Genomic DNA, 13,262 nt, shown 5'->3' on the forward strand with positions numbered 1-13,262 from the left:
CTTACAAATATTATGTCTCTGAATATCCATTTATCTGGACCACTTTTAATAATATTCCTTTTCTTAACAGGTTTTGTACAGTTCCTGCAGTACTACTATCAAAGTGGTTGTCTGTACAGATTACGTGCTCTTGGGGAGAGGCATAACATGGATCTGACTGTGGGTATGTCAAAGCCATATATTTATCTGAAATAATTTTATTACTGTCACCTCCTGGAACATGTTATCATTGATATACTGACTTGCTCAAAGTAAATTTTACCTAGGAGTAACTCATAAGTTGTATCCTTTTAAAGTACCCATTGATCTAGGCCTAAGGGCATTATCCTCGTGATCCCCCTAGTATTCACCCTTTAACCCCCTATTCAGGGATCTAGCCTTTACTGCAAGGAACCCACCAGGCCACTAAGTCTTGGAATTCTACTGTTGTAATTGTCAACTGAATCACAATGGTAAAAGACATCATTGTGAAGCACCAAGGGGCCAGGCAATACTCTTAGTCTGTAAACAAGCAGAGGTCAGAACAGGCATAGTTTGTGCAATTCCATAAGACTAATCTGAGGTCAGGGCAGGCAGCAAAGGGTCAGTATGGTAAACAGACTAAGGTCAGGAAAGGCAGCAGAGTATCAAAGTCAGTTAACAGGTAGAAATTCAGTTTGGGAACAGACAATCTAAATAGCACACCTTCATTGATAAACAAGAACAGTAAGCACATGGGAAGAAGTGAGGGGGCAGTCCACAATTTACAGCAAAAGCTGATTAACAATTAGAATCGCCCATGCAACAGCACACAGAGCAAGGAGAGGAGGGGCGTGGTGGTGAAGGCTAAAATGGAAGTAGTAGTAGTAGTCCAGGGAATAAAGTTCATAATAGATGTAGTGGGGGCAGCAACGGACACTGTCCTGAATTCTCAAGTTCCAAAGAAAAAGGGGGTAATTTGGGGTCCTCCTTTTCTGAATATCCTCTTAACATGGAATTTGATCTGCGTCCTGTACTTTATATTACTTCTCTTTTCCATATAATCATTTTACATAAATGAGAGCAAAGCGGCCACAGTAATTCTCCTCACTGCTCTCCCTAACTTCATCAGCGCGACATCCTTGGTTTTACCCATTGACTGAATACAAGTGAGGTTGTGTCCAGACACTAAGACTGTACAGTCCTTTCTCTATGTGATCTGTGACACTCTTGGTATAGAACATTAGGCAATACGTTTTTACATTTTTTCACCCAAACCATATGCGTTTTTCCATTAATACTTACACATCTCACTGTGATTAACAGTTTAAATTCTGCTTCTATGATTTACCTGTTTCAGAGGGGTTTCAGTCATGGATGTGGAGGGGATTGACCTTTCTGTTACCATTCCTCTTCTTTGGCCAAGTAAGTCTCTGCACATCAGTAAATCAATATGATAACCACTGTAGTATTTTACATGAAAAGTGTACACTCTCTGTCACGAATCTCCAAGATGTGATTTCATGGCTGTCATGAAACCAAATGCTGACATCTAGTAGGCATACAGGACATGGCAGTAGGGTAAAGTTAGGCTAAGAGCTTAGATATACAGTTGCATTACAGCTCTATTAGGGCCTTTGTAAAAGTGCATGAGGTCTCAACTTTCATATGCCTCTGTACTAATCTGAGGAAGAAAAAAAACATAATAGCATGTTTCATAGGATGCCATGTGTATGAGGTATTTCCCCTAGAAGCTTTGCATAAAACATGTTTGCCTGCATTATTAGATGTCTATCAACTGCCAAAACTGACCCATGTTGAGACACTTTAACGATCAATATTTACAAATGGTCCAGAGGATCAATGGTTGTCTCTTAATTACAAAATTGCGAAAGTTTGGGCAACCTTGTTAATCGTCATGATTTTCCTGTATAAATCGTTGGTTGTTACGATAAAAAATGTCAGTTAAATATATCGTATAAGAGCCACACAGTGATATTTGAGAAGTGAAATGAAGTTTATTGGATTTACAGAAAGTGTGCTATAATTGTTTAAACAAAATTAGGCAGGTGCATAAATTTGGGCACCACAAAAAAGAAATGAAATCAATATTTAGTAGATCCTCCTTTTGCAGAAATTACAGCCTCTAAACTCTTCCTGTAGGTTCCAATGAGAGTCTGGATTCTGGTTGAAGGTATTTTGGACCATTCCTCTTTGCAAAACATCTTTAGTTTATTCAGGTTTAATGGCTTCCGAGCATGGACAGCTCTCTTTAAGTCACACCACAGATTTTCAATTATATTCGGGTCTGTGGACTGAGATGGCCATTCCAGAACGTTGTACTTGTTCCTCTGCATAAATGCCTTAGTGGATTTTGATCAGTGTTTAGGGTCGTTGTCCTGCTGAAAGATCCAGCCCCGGCGCAGCTTCAGCTTTCACTGATTCCTGGACATTGGTCTCCAGAATCTGCTGATACTGAGTGGAATCCATGCGCCCCTCAACTTTGACAAGATTCCCAGTCCCTGCACTGGCCACACAGCCCCACAGCATGATGGAACCACCACCATATTTTACTGTAGGTAGCAGGTGTTTTTCTTGGAATGCTGTGTTCTTTTTCCTCCATGCATAACGCCCCTTGTTATGGCCAAATAACTCAATTTTAGTTTCATCAGTCCACAGCACCTTATTCCAAAATGAAGCTGGCTTGTCCAAATGTGCTTTAGCCCACCTCAAGCGGCACTTTTTGTGCTGTGGGCGAAGAAAAGACTTCCTCTGCATCACTCTCGCATATAGCATCTCCTTGTGTAAAGTGTGCCGAATGGTTGAACGATGCACAGTGACTCCATCTGCAGCAAGATGATGTTGTAGGTCTTTGGTGCTGGTCTGTGGGTTGACTCTGAATGTTCTCACCATTCGTTGCTTCTGTCTATCCGAGATTTTTCTTGGTCTGCCACTTCGAGCCTTAACTTGAACTGAGCCCATGGTCTTCCATTTCCTCAATATGTTCCTAACTGTGGAAACAGACAGCTGAAATCTCTGAGATAGCTGTCTGTATCCTTCCCCTAAACCATGATGGTGAACAATCCTTGTCTTCAGGTCATTTGAGAGTTGTTTTGAGACCCCCATGTTGCTACTCTTCAGAGAAAATGTAAAGAGGAGGGAAACTTACAATTGACCCCCTTAAATACTCTTTCTCATAATTGGATTCACCTGTGTATGTAGGTCAGGGGTCACTGAGCTTACCAAGCCAATTTGAGTTCCAATAATTAGTTCTAAAGGTTTTGGAATCAATAAAATGACAACAGTGCCCAAATTTATGCACCTGCCTAATTTTGTTTAAACAATTATAGCACACTTTCTGTAAATCCAATAAACTTCATTTCACTTCTCAAATATCACTGTGTGTGTCTCCTATATGATATATTTAACTGACATTTTTTATCGTAACAACCAACGATTTATACAGGAAAATCATGACTATTAACGAGGTTGCCCAAACTTTCGCATCCCACTGTACATGTGCTACAAGTAATCACATCCTAAAAATGTAGCGTTTTAGGATGTGATTACTTGTAGCACATGTAATTAAGATACAACCATTGATCCTATGAACCATTTGTAACTATTGATAATTATTAGATGTGACTCAACTGTCTTCAGTCTGCTCTGGCAAGGCATGCCCAAGTTGAAACATTTTGAGTATACACAGTGTGTGCAGAGTATGATTGCTGAAGTATCTCCCCACCCCCCACAAGGGGTTTAAAAAGTATTCAGCGGGCCCTGTAGCAGATCTTAAATTAGGTTGGCTCTCCACCATTATCCTCTTTAGCAGCAAGTGAGGTCAGGACAGCAAAAGCATATGATTATTTTGGTTTCCTCTTTGTATTTTCCTTACTTCTCCCGTTTCCTTTTTACACTCTCTCCTTCCATCTCCAATTTATTACTAAATACCATTTTTTAACAGAGCCAGCTCCTAGATTTCTCAGTCCGGTGGCAGCAGTTATGTCTACTTATGTCCAGGCATGGGATTCAGCAAGTTCCCTCCAGTTCTCCAGATCCGGTTGTTAAAATTACAACTGGATCCCAATCTGCTGCTCCGGCGGCGGGAGGGCAGCTGGAGATGTTCACTTCCTTTGCTTCATTCCCAGCTGATAGTTTAGCTCCTTAGTTGGGTGTTATGTTTGTGTAGTGTATGTATGTGTATCATGTATATGGTGTATTTATGTGTGTTGCATATATATGGTGTATGTATATGTAAACGTGTCGTAATGCTGTGTGTCCGCCGTTGAGTAGGGAACCTGTTGAAAATTTGAATCCTACCCCTGTTTGTCCCATATACTGAGGTTCTAAATTTATATTAGTACAAAAACAAAATTATTGGGATAATGGTAATTTTGGCAACCAGCACAGCCTTGTATGTCTGTCTTTTTATTACAGTTCTGGCAGCTCTATAATGCTATCACCCTGTTCCAACTAGCCAGGCATCCAGAGTGCAAGCAATGGCAGGTAAGGAGCCCCATGTCTACTTCTCCTCAGAATGGCAGTCCTCTGCTGCTTCTGTATCTACATGCCTTTCATCAGTGAAAACATCTTGTAAGTATAACACAAGGCACTTTTTCAAGTGGTTTCCATTTTCCATGTGTAATGGAATGGGAGATTAGTCATCTGTAGGGATGAGTGAACCCGAGCTTTACAGGTTCGGCTTTCGGGCAGTGGAGGAATCCCGTTATGGATTCTGTTATAATGAAACATAACAAAATTCTATGATGGAATGCAAAACAGAAGCCTTTAACCTGTTAGGGACATATGACGTACCGGTACAGCATGATGTCCCGTTACTTAAGGACACATGATGTACTGGTACATCATGTGTAGTTCCAATCACTGCCGCAGGGCGGGCTCAGGGGATTCCTGTGACCCCTCCCCCGTGTTGGCGATCGCAGAAAACCGCAGGTCAATTCAGACCTGCGTTTTGCTGCGTTTCCTGGTTATTCGGGTCTCTGATTGGGTGTCTAGGGTCCACAGCACTTAGCTGTGTGACCCTAGACCCCCCCCCAGGGGTGCTGCAACCTGCCCCCTCCTCCCCCACACACTTTCTAGTTTTTCTTTATTTTTTTAGCTGTAGGGCGAAGTTCACGAACACCCGTGCCCCCACACACACGCACACTGAATAAAGATTTACACACACACGCACACTCCCCTATGGTCCGCCGGATGTTCTCGGCCGAGGAGGCATACGCCCAGCTTGTCTCCAAGTCCGAGATCCGCAGTGAGGACGAGGATGACCCCACTTTCCTGTTGTCATCCGCTCCTCCTCATCATCTAGCGATGATGATGAGCCCCCAAGGCGGCGGAGACGCCGCCAGGCGGATCAAGGGGACCTCCATGCCAGGGACTCTGTGGCCCATGCTAGTATGAGCAGCTCTGGGGCTTGTACTAGTTTTCCGGTTTACTGAATCAGTCCACCTGAGCCCCCTGCCGGTGAACTTGTCTGGTGTACCCCAGAACATTTTGAGCCTGCGATTCCCGATTTTGTTGTCCAACCAGGAATCCAGATTTCCACAGTGGGCTTCACTGAATACGACTACTTTTTTTCAGTGACCACTTTGTAAATCTGATGGTGTAGCAAACAAACCTGTACGCCCAACAGTTTGTTGCTCGACACCCGGGCTCCCTTTTGGCTAGGGCCGGTGGCTGGACTCCGGTCAGTGCAGCAGAGATGAGGACATTTTGGGGCCTCGTGCTGCATATGGGCCTAGTCAAAAAACCTAGTGTCAGGCAGTACTGGAGTGGGGACGTCCTCTACCAGACCCCACTCTACAGTATGGCCATGACACGTACCCAGTTTGAGGCCATCCGGAAATACCTGCATTATGCAGATAATGCAGCATGTCCCCCCCAAGGTGATCCTGCCTATCACCGCCTGTACAAAATCAGGCCCGTCATTGATCACTTTGGGGCCAAATTTGTTCAGGCCTATGTACCTGGAAGGGAGGTCGCAGTTGAGTCTCTCATTGCTTTCATGGGGAGACTCATTTTCCGCAAGTAATTTCCCTCTAAGCGAGCGAGGTATGGCGTGAAGCTGTACAAACTTTGTGAGAGTAGCTCAGGGTACAATTACAAGTTTCGTGTGTACGAGGGGCGAGATTCCCATATTCAACCCCCAGAATGTCCCCCCACTCTGGGTGTTAGCGGGAAACTTGTGTGGGACCTTATGCACCCACTGCTAGATAAGGGTTACCACCTGTACGTGGATAACTTTTATACTAGTATCCCCTTGTTCCAGTCCCTCGCCGCCAGATCCACATCCGCTTATGGGACCGTGCAGAAAAATCAACGCGGCCTCCCTGCCCACCCCCTCCAGGTACCTATGCCCAGGGGTGAGACCCGTGCCCTTACCAGTGGAAACCTGCTGCTGGTCAGATATAAGGGATGTCTTTGTACAGTCCACAATTCACGGTAACGGCATCACCCCTGTCCCAGTGCGAGGTACCGCGGCAATGGTCCTCAAGCCCGATTGTATTGTCGACTACAATTTGGGAGGAGTTGATCTCTCTGATCAAGTCCTCAAGCCATATAACGCCATGCGCAAAACCCAGGCATGGTACAAAAAAAGTTGCGGTTGGTGCAGGTTGCCTTGTACAACTCTTTTGTACTGTCCCAGAGCACTGGCAACACAGGGAAATTCCTTCAGTTCTATGAGGCAGTCCTCAAGGCCCTGATCTTTTCTGACCGGGAAAGAGCAGGTGGAAGTACCTCGGGAACTGGAGGTGCCCGGATCGTCCCTGGCCAACACTTTCCTGGTGTGGTCCCCCATACTAGAAAGAAAGAAGGGACAGACCCCAAAAAGGTGCAGAGTGTGTTACAGGAGAGGGATATGAAAGGACACCACCACTGAGTGTGACATGTGCCTCGATCATCCGGGCCTCTGCATTATTGGTTGCTTCATGGAGTACCATACTTTCATGGAGTACCATAACTTTCATGGAGTACCACACTTTCATGGAGTACAACATTTTATAATCCCCTTCCCCAATTTAGCCTCTGACTATCGAAAAAAAACTATGGTTCTCGGACTTGACACCCCAAAAAATCTAAAAAATAAATAAATAATATTGAGTAAAACTAAAATAAATAAAAAAGTAGACCTATTAGGTACCACCGCGTCCGTAAGAATCTCCTCTATAAAAATCCCCCATGACCTAACCCCCCAGATTAACACTGTCAAGAAAAAAAAAAAGTGTAAAAAAAAGGTATTTTTTTTGTCACCTTACATAACAAAAAGTGTAATAGCAAGCGATCAATAAGTCATATAGCCCCCAAAATAGTGCCAATAAAACCGTCCCCTCATCCTGTGAAAAATTAGCCCCTACCTAAGATAATCGGCTAAAAACAAAAAAACTGACTCAGACTATGGAGATACTAAAATGTTTTTGTTGTTGTTTATAAAAGGATAATATAGTGTAAAACCTAAATAAATGTAAAAAAGTTGACATATTAGGTATCGACGCGTCCGTAAGAATCTGCTCTATAAAAATACCCCATGACCTAACCCCCCAGATTAACACGGTCCAAAAAAAAATATTTTAAACTGTGCCAAAACAGCTATTTTTGGCACCTTTTCCATTTTAATCGATTTTTTTTCCGGTAACAAAGCAAGGGTTAACAGCCAAACAAAATTTTATATTTATTGCCCTGATTCTGCAGTTTACAGAAATGCCCCATATGTGGTTGTAAACTGCTGTATGACCAAACGGCAGGGCGCAAAAGGAAAGGAACAACATGGTTTCTGGAAGGCAGATTTTGATGGCCTTTTTTTTTTTTTTTTTTTTTTTTTTTTTTTTTTTTTGACACCATGTCCTATTTGAAGAACCCCTGATGCCCCCCTAGAGTAGAAACTCCATAAAGGTGACCCCATCTAAGAAACTACACCCCTCAAGGTATGCAAAACTGATTTTACAAACTTTATTAACCCTTTAGGTGTTCCTCAACAGTTCATGGCAAATGGAGATGAAATTTCAGAATTTCTATTTTTGGTAACCTTACCTCACAAAAATGTAATATAGAGCAACTAAAAATCATATGTACCCTTAAAATAGTCCCAACAAAACCGCCACCTTATCCCATAGTTTCCAAAATGGGGTCACTTTTAGGGAGTTTCTACTGTAGGGGGGGCATCAGGGGAGCTTCAAATGGGACATGGTGTAAATAAACCAGTCCATCAAAATCTGCCTTCCAAAAACCACATGGCGCTCCTTTCCCTCTACGCCCTGCCGTGTGGCCGTACAGTAGTGTACGACCATATATGGGGTGTTTCTGTAAGGCCTCATGCACACGACAGTATTTTTTCACGGTCCGCAAAAACGGGGTCCGTAGGTCCGTGATCCGTGACCGCTTTTTCGTCCGTGGGTCTTCCTTGATTTTTGGAGGATCCACGGACATGAAAAAAAAGTCGTTTTGGTGTCCGCCTGGCCGTGCGGAGCCAGACGGATCCGTCCTGAATTACAGTGCAAGTCAATGGGGACGGATCCGTTTGACGTTGACACAATATGGTGCCATTTCAAACGGATCCGTCCCCATTGACTTTCAATGTAAAGTCTGGAGTTCTTTTATACCATCGGATTGGAGTTTTCTCCAATCCGATGCTATATTTTAACTTGAAGCGTCCCCATCACCATGGGAACGCCTCTATGTTAGAATATACTGTCGGATATGAGCTACATCGTGAAACTCAGATCCGACAGTATATTCTAACACAGAGGCGTTCCCATGGTGATGGGGACGCTTCAGGTTAGAATATACAAAAAAACTTTGTACATGACTGCCCCCTGCTGCCTGGCAGACCCCCCCCCCTTTGTTTTTAACTCATTGGTGGCCAGTGGGCCCCCCCCCCCTCCCTCCCCTGTAGTTAACTCGTTGGTGGCCAGTGTGCGCCCCCCCCCCCCGCCCCCCCTCCCTCCCTCTATTGTAATAATAGCATTGGTGGCAGTGTGCGACCCCGCCCCCCCCTCCCTCCCTCTTTTGTAATAATAGCATTGGTGGCAGTCCCCCCCCCCCCCTCTATTGTAATAATAGCATTGGTGGCAGTGTGCGCCCCCCCCTTCCTCCCTTTATTGTAATAGCATTGGTGGCAGTGTGCGCCCCCCAACCCCCCCGCCCCCCCCTCCCTCCCTCTATTGTAATAATAGCATTGGTGGCAGTGTGCGCCCCCCCCCCCCCTCCCCGATCATTGGTGGCAGCGGAGTAGAAGGATCATACTTACCTGGCTGCTGCGATCTCTGTGTCCGGCCGGGAGCTCCTCCTACTGGTAAGTGACAGGTCTGTGCGGCGCATTGCTGTCACTTACCAGTAGGAGGAGCTCCCGGCCGGACGCAGACATCGCAGCAGCCAGCAGGTAAGTATGAATCTTCTACTATTGCTAAGGCTAAGTAACCATGGCAACAGGACTGTAGTAGCGTCCTCGTTGCCATGGTTACCGATCGGAGCCCCAGCGATTAAACTGGGACTCCGATCGGAACTCCGCTGCCACCAATGATCTGGGGGGGGGGGGGGGAGAGGGGAGGCCACACACTGCCACCAATGTATTTAAAGAATAGAGGGAGGAAGGGGGGGTGCACACTGCCACCAATGTATTAAAACAATAGAGGGGGGGGGGGGCGCACACTGCTACCAATGTTAATGCAATAGAGGGAGGAAGGGGGGGTGCACACTGCCACCAATGTATTAAAACAATAGAGGGGGGGCGCACACTGCTACCAATGTTAATGCAATAGAGGGAGGAAGGGGGGGCCGCGCACTGTGCCACCAATGCTATTATTACAATAGAGGGGGGGGGGCGCACACTGTGCCACCAATGTTATTAATACAATAGAGGGAGGGAGGGGGGGCGCACTGGCCACCAATGAAATTTAAACTGGGGAGGGAGGGGGGTCTGCCCCCTGCTGCCTGGCAGCCCGGATCTCTTACAGGGGGCTATGATGGCACAATTAACCCCTTCAGGTGCAGCACCTGAGGGGTTAATTGTACGGATCACGGCCCCCTGTAAGAGATCGGGTGCTGCCAGGCAGCAGGGGGCAGTCATGTACACAGTTCGTTGTATATTCTAACTAGAAGCCTCCCCATCACCATGGGAACGCCTCTGTGTTAGAATATACTGTCGGATCACGAAGTGAAAACTCAGCTATGAAAAAGCTTTTGTGCAGACGGATCTTCGGATCCGTCTGTATGAAAGTAACCTACGGCCACGGATCACGGACACGGATGCCAATCTTGTGTGCATCTGTGTTCTTTCATGGACCCATTGACTTGAATGGGTCCGTGAACCGTTGTCCGTCAAAAAAATAGGACAGGTCCTATTTTTTTGACTGACAGGATACACGGATCACGGTCTCGGCTGCAAAACGGAGCATTTCACGGACCCATTGAAAGTCAACGGGTCCGTGAAAAAAAAACGGAAAATGGCACAACGGCCACGGATGCACACAACGGTCGTGTGCATGAGGCCTAAACCGCATAGTCAGGGCAATAAATATAGAGTTTAGTTTGGCTGTTAACAACCCTTTCTTTGTTAGTGGAAAAAATTTATTAAAATGGAAAATTTGGCAAAAAATTTAAATACTGAAATTCCATCTCCATTTGCCAATAACTCTTGTGGAGCACCTAAAGGGTTAACATAGTTTGTAAGATCCGTTTTGAATACCTTGAGGGGTGTAGTTTACAAAATGGGGTCACTTTTAGGGAGTTTGTACTGTAGGGGTGCATCAGGGGGGCTTCAAATGGGACATGGTGTAAATAAACCAGTACATCAAAATCTGCCTTCCAAAAACCACACGGCGCTCCTTACCCTCTACGCCCTGCCGTGTGGCCGTACAGTAGTGTACGACCACATATGGGGTGTTTCTGTAAACCACAGAGTCATGGCAATAAATATAGAGTTTAGTTTGGCTGTTAACCCTTGCTTTGTTAGTAGAAAAAATGGATTAAAATGGAAAATTTGGCAAAAAATTGAAATTATTAAATTTCATCTTTGTCTCATGTTTGTAAAATCCGTTTTGAATACCTTGAGGGTTGCATTTTTGGGTGGTTTATGTAAACCTCACAAAGTGACTTCAGACCAGAACTGAAGCCGATGACGCCGATGACATCACCGAAATAGAAGACGTCATCGGCGCAGGCGCACTGAGGGAGTGCTGAGTCATCTCAGAGCGCCTGCGCCGAATCAACACAGGCGCGCGATTTTTGAAATGCCGACAGGGCTGGCCGGAGGAGGAGATCCCGGCTGGCCCTGTCAATCAACACGACGAGGGGGCGGATTTCTGCAGCAGCTACCAGCAAGTAGCCGCCCTACTTGCTGGTAGAGACCGAATTTACATATATTAAAACTTCGTTTTTTGCAGAAACTGCTGGTTTAAAGTAAGTAACACAATTATATTGTCATATATCGCAATATAACTAATTTCACTAGCCCAAAAAAAAAAAATCACTTTAGTGGGGTGACAGAAGCCCTTTAAGGCTTCCGTTTTGAATTCAGTCTTAGAATTATGTTATAACAGAATCCATAATGGGACTCTTCCACTGCCAGAACGCCGAACTTGTAAAGTTTGGGTTCACTCATTCCTATCCTAGTTATCTGGCTTTGAAACTCAGATTGTAAAAAAACCATTCTGTGTTTACTCCGCTCTGCTGCTGCTTTTAGGGTGTCTTCAAATGTATCTGAACTTTCTGGGACTCAAAATCCATTCTCTTCATGGAAGTGAATGGGGCTTCTTAATTTCAAATCAATGGAATTCAATTTCAGTTGCAGAAATTTCTGCAAAAATATCTGCTGCGTGTGAAGGCATGACTAGTGTACAGATATAGTTCTAAACCAATGAGTTAGGCTTCTTTCACATTTGCGGCACAGCCTTCCTGCAGGAATGCCGGGCATCGGCCGGACAAAAAACGTTGCGTGCAATGGTTTTATTTTTCGGCCATATCCTGGCATATTTGCCGAGTAGTGGCTGGATCTCCGTCGAACCCCATTATAGTTAATGGGACCACTGGCATTCCGGCAATGCCAGGTCTGGAGAACTCCGGCAAGCTTTTCTCTGCTGGAATGCTGAGCCGCAAATGTGAAACAGTATAGAGTACACAAAAAATACAATTTTGCATACAAATATCGAGCATGTACTGTATACATGTAGGAGATTTTAAATTGTTGACTCTCAATCTTAACTTCATTACAAAACAGCAATAGAAAACTCCTCCATAAGATATCGTGGAAGCTTTATCACAACTGGTGTAAAGTAGAACTGGCTTAGTTGACCATGGCAACCAATCGGATTCCACCTTAAATTTTTCAGAGCTCCTCTGCAAAATGAAAGGATTCATCTGATTGGTTGCTATGGGCAACTAAGCCAGTTTTCCTTTTTAGTAATTTGATAAATCTCCCCCATCAAGTCTCTTAATATATGTTGTGATCCTGATATAACTTATTTTCAGGTTATTATGTGTGGAATGCCATTCCTTGTCCACTTCATGGGGAATTTCTTTACCACTCTTCGAGTTGTCCAACAAAAATTTCAAAAACAAACAGAAGAGAAAACCGATTAATGCCTATTTCCCAGCAGAGGCATCATGGAACCCTTGACTGTACACTCCGATGAACCCTCACTTTTATTCAGCCTAATAGGCTTTACATGAAACAGAAAAGATGACCTGGAAAGTGGCAGTGGTTAAATGCGCCTTTAGAGTCTTCATACACCGCAAGGGTTCTGTCGAGCACAAACTTGTCATTGGTTCCTTGCTTGTATGTAATAACTTGGTTATATGCAGTCCTGCAGAGATTACGGTTGTCAGCCTTGATCTCAGTGCAGGGTATTAAAATAAAGAGCAAGACCATGTTTAAGGGGAATGGAACAATGCTGTCTTTAGAGTAAATGTCTAGCTTGTTTTCTTTAAGCTGGCCAGTTCAGGTTTTGTTCATTGACCTGTATATGTTCACCATTACTGATCTGCAATAAACTCCTTTGAGAAATGATTTGGTTTTACCTTTTGTTTTACAGACATGGAAAAAATGAGTTTGGTTACAACTGGTCCATGGGCTATGTCTGGTGTTACAACTCTCTTCACCCTCTGTAGCATCCTATTCCAGTGAATGGAGATGAGCTACAATACCAGACACGGCCAAGGAGACAAGTCTGGCACAGTTTCTAGAAATAAAAAAAATATATCTTTTTTTTCCCTTACTCCTGGACAACCCTTTCAGTGTTGCCAAGCAGGGCAACAAAGGAGCAGATATGTTAAAATCCAACATGCCTAATCCT

General features: G+C 44.5%; 1 protein-coding gene across 1 annotated transcript in view; it reads left to right on the top strand.

The window, feature by feature from the left end:
- The window catches only part of TMEM120A (transmembrane protein 120A), a 52,205-nt gene extending 39,229 nt beyond the window's left edge, over nt 1-12,976 (top strand). The window contains exons 9-12 of the mRNA XM_044287289.1: nt 71-163; nt 1,319-1,383; nt 4,396-4,464; nt 12,439-12,976. Coding sequence (XP_044143224.1) covers nt 71-163; nt 1,319-1,383; nt 4,396-4,464; nt 12,439-12,549 — 338 coding nt within the window. The 3' untranslated portion in view covers nt 12,550-12,976. The remainder of the gene's footprint in view (nt 1-70; nt 164-1,318; nt 1,384-4,395; nt 4,465-12,438) is intronic.
- The last annotated feature ends 286 nt before the right edge of the window (nt 12,977-13,262 follow it).

Source organism: Bufo gargarizans, chromosome 3 (assembly GCF_014858855.1).
Source record: "Bufo gargarizans isolate SCDJY-AF-19 chromosome 3, ASM1485885v1, whole genome shotgun sequence".
Taxonomy (NCBI): domain Eukaryota; kingdom Metazoa; phylum Chordata; class Amphibia; order Anura; family Bufonidae; genus Bufo; species Bufo gargarizans.